This window comes from Gymnodraco acuticeps, unplaced genomic scaffold, assembly GCF_902827175.1.
Source record: "Gymnodraco acuticeps unplaced genomic scaffold, fGymAcu1.1, whole genome shotgun sequence".
Taxonomy (NCBI): Eukaryota; Metazoa; Chordata; class Actinopteri; order Perciformes; family Bathydraconidae; genus Gymnodraco; species Gymnodraco acuticeps.
In genome coordinates this window covers 1,131,959-1,152,298 of record NW_022990214.1, presented here as the reverse complement: position 1 = coordinate 1,152,298, position 20,340 = coordinate 1,131,959, and the positions used below count along the sequence as shown (strand labels likewise).

The 20,340-nt window shown below is 40.8% G+C and overlaps 2 protein-coding genes across 3 annotated transcripts; both read left to right on the top strand.

The window, feature by feature from the left end:
• Positions 1-230: 230 nt before the first annotated feature.
• On the top strand, positions 231-15,656 carry LOC117547730 (troponin C, skeletal muscle-like). Of its 2 annotated transcripts, none has more exons than XM_034218525.1 (6): positions 231-319; positions 5,546-5,600; positions 6,603-6,746; positions 7,433-7,547; positions 12,468-12,604; positions 15,190-15,656. In XM_034218525.1, the coding sequence occupies exons 1-6, from the start codon at positions 248-250 to the stop codon at positions 15,219-15,221; spliced, it is 555 nt and encodes a 184-aa protein (XP_034074416.1). In that variant the 5' UTR covers positions 231-247; the 3' UTR covers positions 15,222-15,656. The 2 variants fall into 2 exon arrangements, with proteins under 2 accessions (XP_034074416.1, XP_034074417.1); XM_034218526.1 differs by lacking the exon at positions 231-319 and adding an exon at positions 3,780-3,853.
• A 1,154-nt stretch (positions 15,657-16,810) lies between these two features.
• tnnc2 (troponin C type 2 (fast)) lies at positions 16,811-20,222 on the top strand. Its single transcript, XM_034218527.1, has 6 exons — positions 16,811-17,081; positions 17,825-17,876; positions 18,397-18,540; positions 19,025-19,139; positions 19,247-19,383; positions 19,652-20,222. Exons 1-6 carry the CDS (start codon positions 17,079-17,081, stop codon positions 19,681-19,683), a joined length of 483 nt encoding a protein of 160 aa, XP_034074418.1. The 5' UTR covers positions 16,811-17,078; the 3' UTR covers positions 19,684-20,222.
• Positions 20,223-20,340: the final 118 nt, after the last annotated feature.

The window sequence follows — 20,340 nt, the reverse complement described above, 5'->3', positions numbered from 1 at the left end:
CGCTCTTGAAACACTTTCTTATTATTTATGATGTCATATTTTCAAGACATTCTTTTTAGTTTTACAGCTTGATGAAACCTTTTTGTTTGACATCAGCCATTATAGATAATATGGCCATCTGAGTGTACTGCGTATGGTTTGTTTGTAACTGTTTAATACAGTTAATTATTCAAAATGTCAGAGTTCTTTTTTTTTAAACTGAAACGCGCACTACTGTTCAAAGATAAATAACAACAAACCTGGAATTATGCATTTGGGACTTTTTTTTTGCTTTTTCTTGTTGTACCGAACCGTACCGAACCGTGACCTCCAAACCGAGGTAAGAACCGAACCGTGACTTCTGTGAACCGTTACACCCCTAGTTCACATGCTTGCAAGATGACGGTAGTTGGAACATTGAATATTAGAGAAGGACGGTAAAATAATTTGAGGACGGCTGCAGATCCTGGCAATGGTAACGGTGCAAAGTAAACATATTTTTACTTTTTGCTGTCGTCAGAAAGGATCAACTTTATATATAAAATATATAAAGCAAAAAAAGGTTATAATGGGATCTATATGGTTTAATCATTATTACAAACATTTCAGGACCTATAATAAGACATGCTAATAAAACAGTGTTCAAAATGTATAAAAGCTTAAAACACAAGTTTTAGGATGTGATTTAAAAGCTGTAAGCCTCAGACAGCTAGTGGACATAAGACATTAACTGACATTGTATCGATTTGTAGAAAAAGCTTATTTAAAATAGGTACAAATGCTGTACATGTGAAAAAGTCACCGATTTGACATCATTAAAGAGCTGAACTCTGAACATAAGTATGATTATGTGGCTTATTAGTGTCAATGCCTCAAGTGTTCTTATAATCACATATCACACCTCCATTCAAGTTCTGCGAAAACCCACCACGGGAGATTGAGTTATTTAAGTTAAAGGGCACAGGAAAAAGGATTTATAACATGCATGCAATCAAAAGTAAGAACATTATAAAATTATGTTGGGGAGCTTTTTTGAAAAAGTATTTTGCCCGAACAGTTTCCAATGACGACAGCTGTTTTTTGGTATTGGTTCTAATGAGCGACACAACAATTAAAACGTCTCCATCCGGGAGGTATTATGTGTTATTTCATTACAATTATTTGCTTAGTAGCAGTGGTGGAAAGTAACTAAGTACTATTTCTCAAGTGCTGTACTTAAGTACAATTTGTAGGTGCTAAAACAACATTTAAAAAATATCCTATATGTATTTTGAAAATAATATTTGAAATGAAACATTCTGCATAATGAGTACTTTTGATAAATTAATTATACTTCTACTCAAGTAACATTTTGAACTCATGACTTTTACTTGTGATGCAGTATTTGAAGACCATACTAATTACATATTCAATTAAGTAAAGGATCTGAGTACTTTTTCCACCACTGCATAATAGTGTAAAACATGTGTGTAACCCATTAATCTGGAAACTATAATCAATTATTTTTCCTTTCCGGTATTAAATACATTTAGGTCATGATCATTCTAAACCAACTTTGTTTAATACATTGGCATTTTGATACAGTTTAGTCATCCTGGACCTGATGGTAAGATTATTTCCTATCATTTAGTACTGAATGAATAACCTTATTTCTGCCGTCTTGGACGCCCTTATGGTATATTTAACAATATAAAGTGCCCTCTAGGGTGCCTTAAATGCTTAAAACTGGTGCCCCTTCATTTGTTTCCGTCCCTGTCCCTCAGTCTCAGTCCTCTTGTCTTTACTCAAACTCACATGTCTAAGTGGCTCCTATTTATGTATCTTCTTTAGTTGATGTTCAATAATGAGCATTGCTCTTTATTAATTGCATATCTTGTGCGGATGCTTTATGATCTCAAAATAAGAGGCCTGATATTAGTAATGAACAACCCCACCTGCTCTGGTAGCCATGCAAATGAGACACTCCTCTGGGCACAAATAGATTTCCAGTAAAATAATTGAGAAACTGCAGAGCCTTAGTGCTTAAAATTCCAGAGTGTGCACCAACATCAGCGAAGACTCGTAGATTGACTGTCTGTCTGGTGGAATGAAGCGGGAAATGATGCTTGAGGCTGAGCATTTGATATTAGATTGCATACGCTAGCAAAAATACTACTTTTTCGACCAAATACATTCAACACTCATGACAAACAGCGTCAATTGTACTTTGTGTATATGCTAACCTAGTGAACTAAGATGGTAAGCTATCTAAACGATACCTGCTTTAAAAAATAGCAAATTACCAATGTCTTTGTGAACATTAATGCACACACAATGTACACTATATCTGTTTTCTGTCTTTTTTATTGCTGCCGATTTGTTTTCATATTTTATTCCCTATTTTCATTCCATTCCATTGCAATGTAAATACTATTATATTTTACTATATTTGTATTATGTTTTTCATTATTTTTAATATTGTTTTCTAGTTCCCTACCTGTGTTTTCATTCATGTTTTATTTTTATTTTTGATATACGCACCATGACGTCATGTCAAATTCCTCGTATTTGTAAACCTACCTGGTAATGAACCTGTTTCTGATTCTGAACATGTTAGCATGCTAGCTTGAGCACTTAGCTAAGTACAATTTCACAGAGTCGCAAACTGTTCTTTACAATCTGTACTGCTGATTTTACAGACATGTCTGAGCTAACCATTGCCTCTGAACGCCACTTGTCTCTTTTGTCAAGATGTTAAATATAACATAGGAAAGTCTGGGCCTAATAACAAGTGGCCATGGGGAAGCTAAAGACCGCCTAGCATGAACAGCTAAACAGGCAGTAGCCTATCTCCCAATGTAAAAAGCAGTTAAAAATAATTTCAGTATCCAACCATCCCTGTTTTGGATTACATTGGTTCTTGATAGTAGATCATCTTTCCAAAAAACGCTCATCCTCATATAAACATGTAAAGTGAGAAAAAAAAAAACTGTTGAGCAAGGTTATATTCCAATGCTTGAATTGTATTCGTTCTTTTTTTATAAAAAAGTACAATATAATATGAAGTGTTCTTTCTTCTGGAACACAACTGTTCCAGTTTCACTTCTGCTCTCTATGAAGCCAATGCAAATGATTGACGTGTTAATTATGGGTCACCTGTTTGTTGCTTTATGAAAGAGGTTTTGTGTGTTTACTTGTCAATGGGATGGGATATCAATAGGTAACATAGTGACAGATGGGATACAGCTGTGTGAAGTCCATTTACACGCCTCTTGAGTTACAGATGTCATAAGTGCAAGGGCAAGTCTGCGGCAGCCAGAACAGGGAGACAGGCAGATAGATGGGTCACTGCTGGGAGGTGTTAATCTGTGTGTGTGTGTGTGTGTGTGTGTGTGTGTGTGTGTGTGTGTGTGTGTGTGTGTGTGTGTGTGTGTGTGTGTGTGTGTGTGTGTGTGTGTGTGTGTGTGTGTGTGTCCTGTTCTTGTGCAGCATGGGAAATCTAGTTTAAAATCATCTGCAGTGAGATGCTCAGTTGATCCTCTGCCAAAATAACCTCCAGTTGCCTGATGCCTGCGCTGTGTTTTCTTTTTTATAAATGTCACCGGGCTTGTCTGTTATCTAAATATGGGGGATTGGCGAACGTGCCACACAAGGGGATGTCCATCAGGAGATTGTAACAGGACACAAAGTAAAGTTAGTTTTGATTGGCTATCTCTTGTCTTAGGAGGGGGTCTCTTGCCCAATCCTGATCATTTTCTGTCAACGTGAAGTGGGATGAGAGGGTACTTATAAAAGGGGAGTAAAGCCACCTGAACCGTGTAGTGAGGAGACTCTTTTTCGCAGACGTCCGTCGTGTTTACTGGTGTCTGTTGTTCAAGCACAGCCGGTCGCCATGGTAAGAAAGCGAAATTTGAGAAGAGGGTAAAAAGGGAAACGATGAATGATGAATCTTTGAGGATTTGCTTTTGTTTTCAACTCATGAGGATACTGTAAGCGGCAGATGGCAGAAGATGGAGAATATTACCAACGTCACACAGCGGGTCCTCCTCTGCAGCACATATGGATTTCTATACAAGAGGCGTTTAATCTCTTGGGATTCCTTCATTTCTGGGGGGGAAATTTGGGGGGAGTGCTCCTGTTGTTCATTTATTTATGATATGTTTTACAGACGACAGATACATCTTTATTCCAAACTGCTAACCTGCTGTGTAACTTCTCTTAAACTTGTGTAACTCCTCTTTGTTTGTTAGCAGATAGATGTGATTTTGCTTGATATCACCAAAGATAGAAAGCACACAGCTGAGATAAGTGAGAAGTTCTGATGCCTTTTCTGAGGGACCTTATTTAGGGCATTCACCTTGAGAAAATCCCTTTCTAATCCTCTCCCAAGTATCACCTTAAAAATAGCTTCATGGAAAACTAACAAGCGGCCTTATGTGATGAGGTTCTGTCAAGCAAACAAGGACAGACGGAAATAATTCACTGTCTTTCTGAACTACCAGGGAACAGGGGAATATGTACAAATAAAGGGGAATACCACCATTAACCCTAAACCAGCAGAGAACAACTCCTATTGGATGTATGACCTGCATTTCAACATATATAGTTGTGATGTCTTCAGGCATTACTTCTGGATATGAGAACTAACTGGACAGGTGGTGAGAGCCAGAGAACAACTGTGGATATGGCAGGGATAGCAGAGATTAAAAGGGGAACTTCGAAATGCATACATGTTATTCCTTTGGTCTAAAAATATCAGCAAACATGAACAACTCTCACAAGAATGCTAAAACTTAAATGTGTGATGTCATCAAGGATAAAGTGTGGAAGTGCTCCAAGGACAATGGATTCTGGGCGATGTTATAGATGACACAAAGAGTAGCAAGGGGAATGTTCTGAGTAGGCTATATGGGACATTTTCTGTTTCAGAACTGAGGACACTACAGTAAAAGTAGAAGGATAATTTAGGTGCGAAAAGGAAACAAGCATTCTGTGGATCCTCAACATCAATTTCACATTTATTGTCTTTGGAGTAGATCCAGGGTAAATTTGAATAACATATTGGTTATATCTCCCATGTCTTCCCACTAAAGAAAGATCCCAAATGTTAGAAAAACATGCGTTGATCGAGTGGTGTTCCCCTTAGAGAATCATCATTCAACAAGAGCAGACAGCTGGCAGAGGATTAAACATGGATTCTCACCTGACACAAAGCTATTTCCAGCCCTTGGCTCTCACTTCGTCATTGATACTTCTGTCTTTAGCACAAGATTTCTGATTTAGTTTCAGCTAGCTAGATGGAGAGGCTTAACTACAAGCAAGGGACCAGCATACATTTGGCTACCTTCCATTCATTTCAATCAATATGACAAATCAATTTGTGTGATGTTTGGCTTTGAGGTTAATAACCTTGTGGTGTTTGACACCTGTTGAAAATCAAATGTGTGATTGTGTTAGTGTTGATGAAGATGATACTATACCAATTACTCCTTATATCCTGTTTTGGTAATGACATGTAGGAATAACATCTCTCTCTCTGTTCACATCTTCTGTCATTCTTCTATTCATTTTTTTGTATCCTCTTCAGCCCACTGACGCCCAAAGCGATGCCCGGTCCTTCCTGACTGAGGAGATGATTGCAGGTCAGTCCCTCTGTATCTCAGCACTACATACATAATGTACTATATTACTCTTTATTAGGTTCTCCACTGATTTCACATGAACTTGATTCTTTTTTTGGTCATGTTTATGTTTGATTCCTGTCTGAAACCAACATCAACCTATTTTGAATGATGTACGTTAGGGTTAGCTTGACTTGCCTTTCCTATACCTAACCCCCTAATCCTAACCCGAACCCTTGTTTCCAAAACCAAACAAAGTAATAACCTTACTTACTTAACATATGTCACATACATACAAAAAAAAGCATTTGAACCTGAATCACAACCTTTTCCTAAACCTGACTAAGTTTTGCCTTACCAAGTAGTGACGCAACATACTTGACTTTTGTCATACTGTATTCCTAACAAGTTTATTTTACTTGTGTAACTAAGGAAAGAAACACATACATAAACCCCCATTTTCATTAAGTACCACATGCTGAAGTCTATCAGACGGAAAAGTTGGAAATGAGTCCAAGGAGTCCTGATTTAGCTGCCATAGTTGATGAGTTGGGAGTCAGAATGTGTTGGAATGGCAGGTCGTTTATAGGCTGATAAAATATATTTATCAGCCTATAAGTGAGTGACTCACTTATAGGCTGATAAATACTGTATACCAACATTAATTGGACTCACTGTGAGTCCTTCTAAGCTGTTATTATATTATTTCTATTCAAGATTCAAGGCTTTTATTGTCATGTGTGCATAGCTACAGTGTAGTTATGAAGATGAAAATCTTTGGTCACAGGCTCCTCCAACAGTGCAACACAATAAAACAGATACAATTGTGCACGTAAATAAAATTCAATATAATAGAAATAGTGCAGAATAGTCTATATACAAGTAATTGGAATATATTGATATATTGCAAACAGATGAATGTTATGGATGTTCTTTCAAAAGTTCAGGCGTTAAACAGTCTTCTGCACAAGAATCCAGAAATAGTTTGTTCTCAAATAGTTTTTCTTTCCTTCTATTGTCCAGAGTTCAAAGCCGCCTTCGACATGTTTGACACAGACGGTGGCGGAGACATCAGCACCAAGGAGTTGGGTCAAGTGATGAGGATGCTGGGCCAGAATCCATCAAGGGAGGAGTTGGATGCCATCATTGAGGAGGTGGATGAGGATGGTGAGATCATTGTGTGATCAACAAATATAAAGAAGAACAACAAATATCCAATCTTATTGCAAAAAGATTTAGCGATGCCTTTCTGTCCCGCAAAAAATGAAATTGCTTTTGCTTCCACTCAATCAATCAATTATATACAACAAAGAACCAAAGGCTGTGTTTTATATGACTTATGTGGATAAAGAAGATTTCCAGAATCAAATATTGTATTTCCATCAATTTGGATGACTTTTTAGACGGATTGAAAAATAACAGTGAAAATTAAAGCAACACAGAAATCCAGAATGTTAGTCCCATGATTAGTCAAGAACTAAAACCATTGGATCCTACTATTTGCATAATGCAACTCAATAGCAATTAATAGAACCATTGAATCAACACGCCAGCAGTATAAGAAAAATATGCTCGACTAAATAATGATTTTCTCATTTCTTTTGCAATGTAACATGAGTTATTTTTTACAAAACTTTTTTCAGAGATACAGAAGATGTCATGCAGCTGTTTTTTTACAGGCGGAGTAGAATTCATTAAGTGACGCTTTGCACCTTATTTCGAACTTCCTAGAATGTGATGCATATGTTTGGATGATATGGAGTATTATAAGAAACAAACAAAAGCTCAGTTCATGTGTGGCTTCCTTCCTGTCACATCTCATTTGGCTTTTCTCCTGCCCTCCCTCTCTGCAGCAAGCGGTACTATCGACTTCGAGGAGTTCTTGGTCATGATGGTGCAACAGCTAAAGGAGGACCAGGCTGGAAAGAGTGAAGAAGAGCTTTCAGAATGCTTCCGTATCTTTGACAAGTATGACACCCAACACTGAGAGACAAATACAAACGCAAAACCTGAGGAATATTTTAGAATAAGGCCTTGCAGAACCATTAAACACCTACACCAACAGGGCAGTGTTTTTATTTACCTTTTTCATGGTATAATTACAATCCAAATGAGCTACACTTTTAAATATTCGTTTTATTTTTGGTACTGATACGTTCTATTGTTTGATAAGTGCCATTTAACAACGGTGGTTAGCAAAAGGGATTCCTAAACCTTAAAGGTGGGGTAGGTAAGTTTCAGAAACCGGCTCGAGTGAACTAAAATTTGAAAGTACACAGCCGAAAAGAATCCGCCCCTTCCTTCAGACTTCCTCACAGAGCACCTCCTCCAACACACATGAACGCGCACATGACGTCAGCAGACTGGTGAAAGTGGCCGCCTGTTGCTGGCGAGTCATTGAAGTACTGCTGCAATGCACGCCCAGTGAGGGCACGCCCAATGACGGCACGCCCAATGAGGGCACGAGATACATTTGTGCGTGCACGAGATGGAAGGCTGACAGACAGGGCGGCAATCCAATCCGTTTAGCCGGCCCGGCTAAACGGATTGGTTGTACTTTTTACAGTATTACGGCTTCCACAGATGACATTTTTGTATGGATTTTTTGTCAAAGCACTTCAGATATTCATTGCTATCGGATGTTAAGAGCATTCCATGGAATATAACAAAAAGTGTATCTGGAGCCGGTTTCTCAATCTTACCTACCCCACCTTTAAACTTTCAATAACTATTATAAATTAGAACACGACGAGAACGTCTGTCAGTCATCCTAGTGGCCCCAGGTCGCCACTTGGCGCCGTGGTACTCAGAGGTGACACAGATGATGGTGGGCCAGCCCTGGACGGTTCCTCAGGTCTGGGGGGCGATGTCTCAGGAAGCAGGTGCAATAGGGGCGTTACCCACTCTGGGCCAACTTCTCCAGGCTTGGCTCTTGAGAGGGACAGGCTGAGACGGGGTGGACTGTCTGACAAAGTTATTCAGACTATCCAGGCAGTAAGAGCAGAATCCACCACAGCCTGTTACAGGACGAAGTGGTTGGGATTCCAGCCGTGGTGTGAAGAAAGGAGTAGAGAGCCTCTATCCTGTACGTTGGGCTCTATTCTGACCTATTTACAGATACTGGTGGACAGAGGGCTTGCTCATTCCACAAAGAAATGTAAGATGTTGTTTAATGGCTGATATATTTATGATCCATGTCACGTTTTCAGTGTGGGCGACAGTTCCTCATGTTTGTCTAGAAGTCTTCTCATCAGGGCTCTATAAATACAGAACTACGGCAGATATGTAATATGTAATGCAGCCGAACCGTGTATTACAATGCCGTTATGTGATGACCTCCAAAGAGAAAAGCAAGCACACTCGGAATAAAGTATTTTCGGTCTGTTTCCGGTATTTGTTTATGACGATGTGCTGTGAGATGTGAGACTGAAATTGCAAAGGGAAAAATAACGTATCTATGCCACAATTTTAGATGCGGATTTTGTTAAACTAATACGTTTGCGCTGTGGACCAACACTATACATTGACGGGGAAGGGGGTAGCAATAAAGAGTACACCATTAAACTGTTACACAACATAACAGAAATAATATCGATAGCAGCGTCCCTAGCAACCACCTTGGTAACAATGAAAACGTTGTATAGACACAATTTCCTGAAGTAATCTTCGTAATAACTAGCAAACTAAAGATCATGTACATCCACTGCACACATAATCTGAAATAACAACACATATTTCTCGCATCAAATGACATCAAAACGCATTTTAATGGCCAAACTAACTTTAAAATAGGCATTTTCCACCGAGAATAAAACGAAGTTCGGCCATGTTTTCTTTTTCTGCAGGGAGAAATTTGAATTTGAATTTGAATATCACGTGACATACTGTAGACGCCAGCCATTGGAATGAATGCAGAGGCGTTTTTGTAGAAATACTACGTCCTACGTTGTGGACCAACGTAGTTATTACACATTTTTTTGTGAGACTGGGTTGGAGTGTCCGAGCTGGCCGCTCTGTCGAAGCACCCGAGTTGCCTTTTGATCCGGGGTGACCGTAGCGGGGCGACACTCAGACCGAACCCCTCCTTTGTTCCCAAGAACCTAAGGAGTTCGTTCAGGTCGAGGGCTATACAGTTAAACGGCTTTATTCTTCCACCCCATAGTGGGGACAGGGAGGCTAAATGTAACCTCCTCTGCCCGGTGCGTTCACTGGCATGTTATGTAGAGGCACATGACTTCCATTAGGCGCACTGAATAGCTGTTTGTGTGCTTTTGGGATGGTGTGGCCGGTAAAGCTCTGTCCAAGAAACGCCTGACAGGATGGCTCTGCGAGTGCATTTCACATGCCTATGGACAGGCGGGGAGAGCCTTCCCCACTGGGGTCTATGCACACTCTACATGTGGTATGGCTGTATCAACAGCCTTGTTCAACGGCGTGAGTGTGGAGGACATATGCACGGCGGCGTCTTGGTCTACGCCAGGCCCCTTCATAAGGTTGTATTTTTTGGACACGTCCGGCTCCTTTTTATCGTCTGTGCTTGCGGGGGCAACACAGGACTGGTGAGGGGGGGTAGCTGTGGGTCAGTAGGTATCTGACCCCCCCTGGACATAATGCACTTGTGTTTTCCCATGCTCCTTAGGGACCCGGGAAACATGGTGCGCAGTAAGCCCCATACAGGGCTGGAGGGCCTTCCCCACTATCGTCCATGCACACTCTACACAAGGTGTGTGTGAGTGTGGGGGACATGGTGCACTTACATTCTCCCCATGCTCCTTAGGGGCCCGGGAAACATGGTGCACGGTAAGCCCCATGCAGGGCTGGAGCCTTCCTCACTATTTTTCATGCACACTCTTCACGAGGTAAGCGTGTCTGAGTGTGCCCTACCAGCCAAGTAAACTGCGGCCCCGACTTCTCCACGGTCACAGCCGGAGGAGAAGAAGTTGCGGTGCAGTGGCTGTTAACCAAAAGCCGGTCAGGGGCAGTGTGATGGGTCGATGTTGTTGGACGACAGGGCGTTTATGCATCAGGGCTCCACCCACTGTACCCATAGAGTCCAGTAGAGGGCGGAGCCTGTGTAAGATATAACAGGGGGTTACGTATTGTAACCCTAGTGATATAAGCACAGGCGGAGCCCTCTACTTGGGGCCCTGTCTGTCCTATGCCGCTCGCTGAAGAGGGTGTAGGATGACAGTAAGGAGGTGTGGCCGCCTTATGGTGGGCTTGTGCACGCATTCAGGTAGGCCCGCCCCGAGGGGCCGGCTACGTTTATAGATATCTCAGTAGGTGAATGCTTCCGTATGGTTAAGAGGTAGTACCCATAGAGTCCAGTAGAGGGCTCCACCTGTGCTTATATAACTAGGGCAGTGGTTCCCAAAGTCTAAGTTATCTCAGTGGGTCTCAAACGTTTGGGTCACCATTAATGTAAACAATTATTTCCGAGGCACACGTTTATATGATCATTATAGTTATAAAAAAATAAGAGAATAAATAAAAAACAGGTAAGAAATACTATATGACAGTAAAACAAGAATACAGTTTAAAAGGGTGATTTGTAAAATATCCATAAAGAAAAAGTAAATCTGTTTACAGTTCAGTTTCATATGGGTGTTGAGAGATGTATCCATAGAACTCTTAATGTTGCTCTCAAAGTGCACCAGATTGATGCTTTTAACTTCAATATTTTTAAAATAAATCTTCCCGGGGGAGCTTGCCCCCGGACCCCCCTATGTGAGCTCCACACACCATCTATAAAAATAGCACTTTACCCCTGCATTACACCTATATGCCTCGAGCATTCATTGTAACTGTCACACTGTGTATTTGCGTGGGGAGTGTTGCAGTAGAAAATTCAACTGTAGCGCCCGGTACATTAATGGGAAACCCTAAATGTTTGAGCACCCTCTATGAAACGTCAAGCTACCCCACAGCACCCCAAAATAAATATCTGGCGCCGCCACTGAGCCTGACTATTTGTGTTGGGGGGGCCCGACTTTTTTTTTTCTCCAAAGGGGGGGCCTGACAGAAAAAGTTTGAGAACCACTGAAGGTTACAATACGTAACCCCCCATTACCTGGCGAATGTAAGTCCACTGTACAATAAATACTCTCTTAAATCTAGTTTTGGTCTCCTCCAACTCCTGGTAGAAAAAAAGATCTGTCTCTTTTGCTGCAAGTTGTTATTATTTACCAGCTAATGACTTCGTCTGAGCAGGCAGCAAACCAAGAGCTTAGAATTATAGCACAGAGAGATCAAAAGTGGTGAAAAGTTAAGTGTTTTTGGAGACTAAAAATGAATATGGCCTGGAATTCATCAACTTGCCATAAACACATTTCAGAATTAATCTTAATGTCGCTACTTATCTGCTCGATGAGTAGGTACAGTAAACAACTGTCTGCTAACATGATCACCATAGCAACAGCCTCATTATTAAATTATCTGGGCTAACACATTTGCCGAGATTAGCTTATAACAGAAATATACTGCAACATTAGCTGTTAAGAGGAAAATTCCAATACAGAAATAAGTCATTTAGAAACAGTGACACCATGACAGATTTTTCAACAATGAACAACTGAAATGCCCCCCTTAGTATATTGGACACAGTTCTTTAGCAACAAAATGTATCCGTTTCTTATGCCATGCATTTATTTATAAAATACTAATATCTGGTTGTAATCTGAATCTGATGTTTTAAAACCCTAAAGTATCACCATTGTATTACAAAAACAGCTTTGGTGGACTTTAGCTTAAACAAAGGCTGCTATAAATGTACGTATTGATGTAAATGGAATTTTGAATTAAAATGTCCAATGTGTGTTTGTATGGTGATGTGAGAAAGGTGACAGATTAGCTTTCACAGCTGTTAATCAATATTATTTGTATCCTCAGGAATGGAGATGGATTTGTGGACAGGGAGGAGTTTGGAAATATTCTCCATCTCACCGGGGAGCTACTGGTGGAGGAAGATATCGATGAGATGTTTGGTGAAGCAGACAATAACAAAGATGGAAAGCTTGATTTTGATGGTAAGGTTATTAGAAGTGTTTCTTCACCCATGTGTGTTTCTTCACGTCTTAAAAACATGCCTAGACTGGACTTTCAGAGCCACATGCCACATTTTGAGTGTTTTCAGTAAAAACACTCAAAAGTAAAATACAGTAAATCTGTCTGTTCAATATTAAGCTGCAGACAGCTGCCAGTCACATTAGCTTAACATAAAGATTGGAAACAGAAGGAAACAGCAAGCACTTTTCTTTTAAAAACACAAAGTGTTTGTTGTGACATCCTGAAGTCTCTGCAGGCAACCTCGTCATACTGCCAAACCAAGAAAAACTCTGGCACCTACAGTATACACCTTGTGATTTCCATCTAAAAAATGTACTAATAATAATCTAAATAACCAGCTGCTGATTCGATGGTCAGATATGGGATGGTGTAAATGTTTTGTAAGAAAGTAGGCTAATCGTCAAAAAGTTACAACAAATAAATTACAATAACACAATATTGAAAACCCGAAATAAGGGATAAAACCTTTTTTTATTACATGCGTTTGCCTTTAGTGTTATCAATCTCTCTTCTCTCTTCTAACTCTTGGTAAGAAAGCAAATATATAATTCCCAAATAGAATAGTGGCGGACTTAGATTTCTCAAAGAAGCAATGTGTAGGATTTAGTGACATTTAGGCACAGCCCCACCTAGTGTCAGCAGAAAGTAATTAAAATAATAATTCCAAAAATATGCAAAGAAATATATCTTAAAATATATTTTAAGATCATGTTTAGTCATCTGATTTGTCTGTACATTGCTGTTTTAGTCTGCGTTCTTCTAATTAGTGTCTACACTGTACCTATTAAGCCGTGTAGAGCGATGTGAGGCAAGCCCCTCTCTCTGCTGTCAAAACGAATGGGTACTGTAAAAACTACACTGCGCATGCTCAGAGTCTATTTGTATTCAATGTGTGCGGCAAACAAATAATCACAAATGGGGCAAAGTGCTGGCAACCCCACCAAAACGTCATCTCATAATTCAGAGCTGATTGGCTGTAAGTATGTGTGCCGCGAAAAGTATATGTGAAGAGGAGATGAGAGAGAGCAGCGTATAGCGATTCAAATCAGTCAAACGGGAAGAAAAGGAATGAGGTTGACCATAGGCCTATAGGCTATTGCTCTGCTGGATCGATTGATATTGTGAGCTTGTGATGAGTGTCTGTGTTTTCCTTATTTTTACAGTCTATGTTGTTTTAATGCTGAAGCATTACGGTTGTTGTTGTTGTTATTGTTAAGTATTGCTTTGTGATTGTGCCCTTTACTCCATGTACTAAGGTGCATTACAATATGACATCCCCACGCTGTATACGTAAATGTATGCGCTCACAGTGAGCGCATACATTTACGTAGGCCTACAGTGTACATTTGCTCACAGTGTTGCTCCGTGCTCTTCATTCAAGGCTTCCGTCAGCTTAAAAAAGCAACAGATGCTTATATATAAACATCTAAGTTGTTCGTGCCCCACCACTTTTGTACATATAAAAACGCCACTGGTGACATCTAGTGGTGAAGTTGCAGATTACAACTAGCTGAATACCCCTCCACCTACTCCTCCCTTTCCAGGTATGTTTTCTGTCGCCCTCACGTTACATAAAAGAGTAAACGGCCTCTCTAAAGCTTGATTTGGTCTGCCGTTCTGAACAAAATTATATTTATGGATATTGTATTTCAAGTCTACAAAAAGATCCCCTCTAATCATACAGACTGTGACACTGTTACTTTCATATAAATAGAACAGGCTTGTTAATCAGAGCCATGTTGACCTTAACATTCTGATAGTAAAACCATTACATTTCAGTTTCCCCCCTATTTAGCAAAACCTGAATCTTGATATAATTTCTCAGCTCTCAATCAATCAATCAAAAATAATCACAGGGGGAAATGATCTTTCTCTGTTAAAAGGCAGAATAAAAAACTATACTGGTTTTCACACAAAACATGCAGTTGAAGAGCTACAGTTTATGCACACGATCTTTCTTTGTTTTCTTGTTTTCTATTGAAAAGTGTACACTCCCTGTGTTATGTCTGTTTTTACTTCTTGTCTCTGTGTTTTCCTTCCTGTTTGATAACCTGATTCTGTTCACCTGGTGCCCTCCCCAGCTGTGTCTTGTCCTGTTGATTAGACTTGCATGTATTTCAGTTCTGGTTTTCTGTCAGTTCTTGTCAGATTCTTGATGTTTGATAATGAGAGGGAGTTCTGCTTCGTTTTGTTTTATTGCCTTGTGTTGCCTTCCCAGCACTTTTATTCCTGGACAACTTACAATAAATGATACTTTGGTGTACTGCACTTGGGTACACTTCACATGGATGAGACCCCAGTGGCTAACCCATGAGTTGAAGTAGAGGCATTAGCATGTGAAAATTATACTTGAGTCTGTGAGCACATGAAATAGAAATATTCGTTCTTATTTGTAAATGTTTACAGCGTAAACTGGAAGACATGGAGTTTCATCTTGTACGACTTTTAGGCCTTACAATCACGTGTTCCCCATTATTTGATTCCACACACTGACACCCACACTCCATGTTGGTTTTTGACTGACTGCGGCCCTCTTTTCCTCCAGAGTTTCTGAAGATGATGGAGAACGTCCAGTAATGAGTCCGTCTCGACATTCCTTGGTGACCCCTTCCTCAGAGAGAACACAAACGATGGAAACTTGCTCAGAGCCAAATGTAAACGCTAAAGTAAACCTTTGCAATTACTTTCCTGAGACGTCAGAATGGACACAAGTGAAAAACACCTCCACCCCTTCTACCCCCACCCCCCTTCTCCTTCTCATATGAAACCCATGGGCTCTCTTAGGAATTCTATAAATATCCCTTAGAACCTTTTAAGACGAAGCCCGTCCTCCTCTAGCCGGCAACCCAGCTGTCCCCCTTTGCAGCTGCTGGTCCTCCAGAAATGTTACACCAGCACCCCCACCCTCCTCCTCCTCCTCCTCCTCCTCCTCCTCCTCCTCCTCCTCCTCAAAACTAGATATCTTCTTCACCCTGTACTGTACTTTCTAAATAAATCCGCTTTCTCCCTGTTCATCTTTGCAAATCCTTCTGCCATGCACGCCTGACACGCATTATCTCATCTAAGTTTGATTCTTGTTACAGTAGGACCACATGCAGGATGTGAAACACTGACAAACAGGACCATGCACCACCCAGAACCTCCTACCTTTGCACACAAGCATTGTTTGGTTCAACTACAACCTGTCCTATACCTATACCTAACTAGCCTGCATTTTTAAACACACTAGCACAGATGCTCCCGTACCGAATTTTTTCCGGACTAGTTATCTAGTTTAAATCAATAACTTCCAACTTTGTCCCTGATCTTCACATCCCCAGCACAGAAACACAAAGCCCCCATGGCTCATCCATGTCTCGAGGCGGTCACACAACAGAGGGGTTAATTCTCCCTTTTGGAAAACGCAGGTCTCCCCTTCTGGGTATATAGCCTGCAGGCCCCCCACCACTTCTCTACAGCAACACCCCTCCCCTTTTCTCCATGGCTGCTCCCCTCCATCAGCATCCTATCCTCCTCTCCTGCCTCTCACCTCGGGCCGTCCCTCCAGGAACCGCCCGCCATACAAGGAGCATCAGGTTGTGTTGATTAGGCACCCGGTGAGTCTGTCCTCCCTAAAATCTGCCTGCTATTCACGGCTAAAGGGGGGGGGGGGGTGGAGGCATAGAATTGGGGGGATGGGTGAGATGGGGTCCAGCTCTATAGCATTTTTCTCCCTGTTTTGTGGAGAGATTGGAATGGCATCATCACAAACGCAACATATCCTAGTTTAAAATCTTAGCTTACCCTGTACTGTTTGCATTGACAAGGCCGATGTAGCAGCACTGATGAACGGCAACATACAACGTTTTATTTATATAGTAGACAATATAGTTGAAATGTTGGTTACATTATGGTTTAGTTATTTTAAAGAGATCACCAATGAAAGTTGCTCGAGGGTCCTAATAATAGTCTGGTAGTTGGATTGTTGAGTGTATTTTGCTAAATTAGTTATCTCTAGGAAATGCACAGTTCTTCCTCTGATCATCTGATTTTTGACAAATCAAGAGATGTACAGTGTAATATTCTCACTATCTTTGCAGTATGTCCAAAACTTCAATCATTTTGGATTCTTTTCAGTAGTTTCTACCTTTAACCTGATCTCAAAAACTCCCAATTGACCTCTTTTACATTCTCGACCCTGCAACTTAAAGAAACAAGAGCTTTCCTCTCCAAAGTGTGATTGGCTTGCCGTAGTCCCAGAACCCTAAAAGTTCAGGATACTAAATCTGTAGGCCTGTGAGAGGCAGGGGGCGGGACCTTGCTGCCCCGTTTAAAGTGTGTCAGAATCTTCTCTAGACGTCTAGTCTCTCTGTTGGGGTGCACACGGATTGACCACTCCTTTGGACTTTTCTTTTTTTCCTTGGATAATTGGGGAGTAAAAGCTAATCCACAAACATGGTAAGACCGATCTTAACATCCTGTTAACCCAGCCGTTAGTTATTAAGCCAGTTATAAAACCAAAAATAATGAAAGCATGTGAATTAGGAAGTTGATTGATTAATAAAGGCATTCTGAACGTGTCAGAAATAAATTGGCTGAGTGTTAAGAAGCATGTCTCATTCTGTTGAAAAATATTAATCTCTTGGATAAAATTGACCTTTTTCTGATAATTATATTTTTAATGTAAAGACTTTTTTTCTTAGCGTATTGTAGTAGGATTCCTATTAAATTAAAACGTTATCAGATTCTGTTGCAAATTTTACCGATCGTAGTTCAGAGTTAAGATGGGTGAGTCGTTGGGGGGGGTGTCAGCTGGGAAGGTGCAGATTCTGCTTATGCGACAAATTCCTCAGGATTAAATGTCTGCAGGCCATATACAGCGCGCGTAATGTGTTGAGCCCGAAATAGCTCAAGATTCCTCTTAGGCACGCTCAAGAATCCTTTTGAGACTTGGCCACTATTTGCTGCACAAATCACTTATGACAGCATGTTATTACCAAAAAGACTTGAAAGTAACGTAAAAATAACAATTATATATCGACAGCATATTCCTCAATGTAGCCAATGTGCGTACTGGTGGTTTGACTCCCCTGTATCGCCAAAATGATATTGTATAGGCTGAAATTTCAATGTCTAATTGATCAATTAAACACTGAAATGGCGAATGAAGTAGTGACAGCGTGGCTCCTGTTTTCTTCCAGACTGACGCGCAACAAGAGGCCCGCGGCTACCTGAGCGAGGAAATGCTGGCTGGTGAGTAGGCTACAGGCTACAGTAACGCGTTACTTAAGTAAACTCGTTACTTTGCCCTTGGGGTCAGTAACCTAAGAACTTGCTACCTGTGGGTTGCAGGAAATACGTTATGTGAAGTGGACATGTTGATTTGAATAGTGTTTTCTATATATTATTGTTTTTTTAATATTATATTATTTACTTAAATATTAATACGGTGGTGTTAAGATAGAATATAGGGCGATAATATTCTCTAAAATAATGAAAAATGTGAAATAGGGTATAATGGTTGCAAAACACGTTTTTATCACAGAAATGTAACACATTGCTAATCAGATAGGCTAATAATAAGCATGCTGTTTTATACTATCACACTATTATCACACACATATATATCACGGTCAAATGTGTCATCCAGTTCCACTCCACGTGTTACACCCCCGTTGTTCACACAGAGGTGTTAATAATACGTGTTGAACAACCAAGAGGGCAATGCGAAGTAGGACAGCTTTTGAATAACGAGACACATTTCTTCATCCAGAGTTCAAAGCCGCCTTCGACATGTTTGACACCGATGGTGGCGGAGACATCAGCACCAAGGAGTTGGGTCAAGTGATGAGGATGCTGGGCCAGAACCCGACAAGAGAGGAGTTGGATGAGATCATCGAGGAGGTCGATGAGGACGGTGAGTGGCCGATAATAAAGTGTTACACTGAAAGCAGCACAGTAGGAGCAGTAGTATTGTGCGCAATGGGTGTTTTACGCACAGACAAGAGACTCCGACACTCTATACGTAGTCCACATCACATCAAATAAACCAAGTTGATTGACAAAGCTACTACAACACAACTCTATATAGCATTATTTGGAACCCAAACTATCTGTGATTATGCGTCAGTTATAGGAGTATTACGCGCAGATGTGTAATCAGAGTATTGGTCCAAAGGCCCAAACAACATGACGTCGACCTCTAAACAGATCATTTAGCTCTTAGTTTTGTTTTACATTATATAAATCATTACATCACATGGATAGGGGATCATTTACTTTAGGATGTCCTTTCCCGTGGTTGATGCGTAAAATGTCCCCGCGCCACAGCACACGACATTGTTCGGGCCTGTTTGGGCTGACCATTGTTAATCAGTTATGTGGACCTTAATAACCCTCAGGTAGCGGTACCATTGACTTCGAGGAGTTCTTGGTCATGATGGTGAGGCTGCTAAAGGAGGACCAGGCCGGCAAGAGCGAGGAAGAGTTGTCAGAGTGCTTCCGTATCTTTGACAAGTACGTTCACGCGGTTACTGTCACGCTGTACTCATTTTAAACAGTAGTATTTTTGTTTGCTCTATTTGTTTGTGTACACAATCCTTTACGTGTGTGTTTTTGCGCAGGAACGGCGACGGCTACATCGACAGAGAGGAGTTCGCTCTCATCATCCGCAGCACCGGCGAGCCCATCTCAGAGGATGAGGTCGATGAGCTGATGAGGGATGGAGACAAAAACACCGACGGCATGCTGGACTTTGACGGTACGGCATTTTTTGCTATTTTAAAGAATCCTTATATTTTTACAAATACTTTTACTTTATATTATGTACAAAACTTAGAAGAAAACACTTGATTATATCAATTGATCTCTAAGGTATCCGATTTTTTAAATAATCTTATTTTTTTTCGTTGAACTACATGATATCTGATACTGATGTTTTAGTGACTTTAGTGTTAGTTACTTATATATTACTTAGGTATATTTTGTAAAGTAATTATTTACTTATCCGGTTTCTTCTTCTTTTCCAGAATTCCTCAAGATGATGGAGAATGTGCAGTAAAACCGGAAAGACTCATTGACATTCCTCCTCCTCCTCCCTGTGAACTCCCATTCTGAACGCATCTGACCCCCACTTACACACCCTCACGCACTCCCTCTCCTCCCTACTCTCCATCTGGTTCACTGCCTCTCTTCTCCATCCTTAAAGCCATCCTCAACAGACAGCTATAGGGCACTCGGCGGAGGGGGGGGGGGGGGGCTGGGGAGGGTACCCTCTTCCCCAGCTCACTTGTGAATGCAGAAGGATGCTGCGCTGACGCCTCACCCTGTGACAGGACGGCACAGCTGTAATGCAGAAATGTGCTGCTCACAAGTGCCCCCCTCCCGCACCTGCTGGAAAAGCTCGGGTCTATTTAGAGATCTAGATAGAACGGCAGCATTCTACCTGCTCCTTAGACCAACGAATCCAACCACGTCACTGTACAAAGAAGTAAAGTGCTTCAACAGAATAAATGAGTTAACACAAATGCTCACTTGTCATATTTATGGTCTGTGTAAAAAAATGTTTTGAGGAAAATCAATAAAATCTGTTTGTTTCTTCGTTTTGTCCATCGTGTTTAAAACCACAGCCAGTGTAGTCTTCATCACTATTGCTGACCACACTGATTGGGGAACTGCTTTGGAGCAAAATACTTTTTTACGTGTACGGAGATTGGTC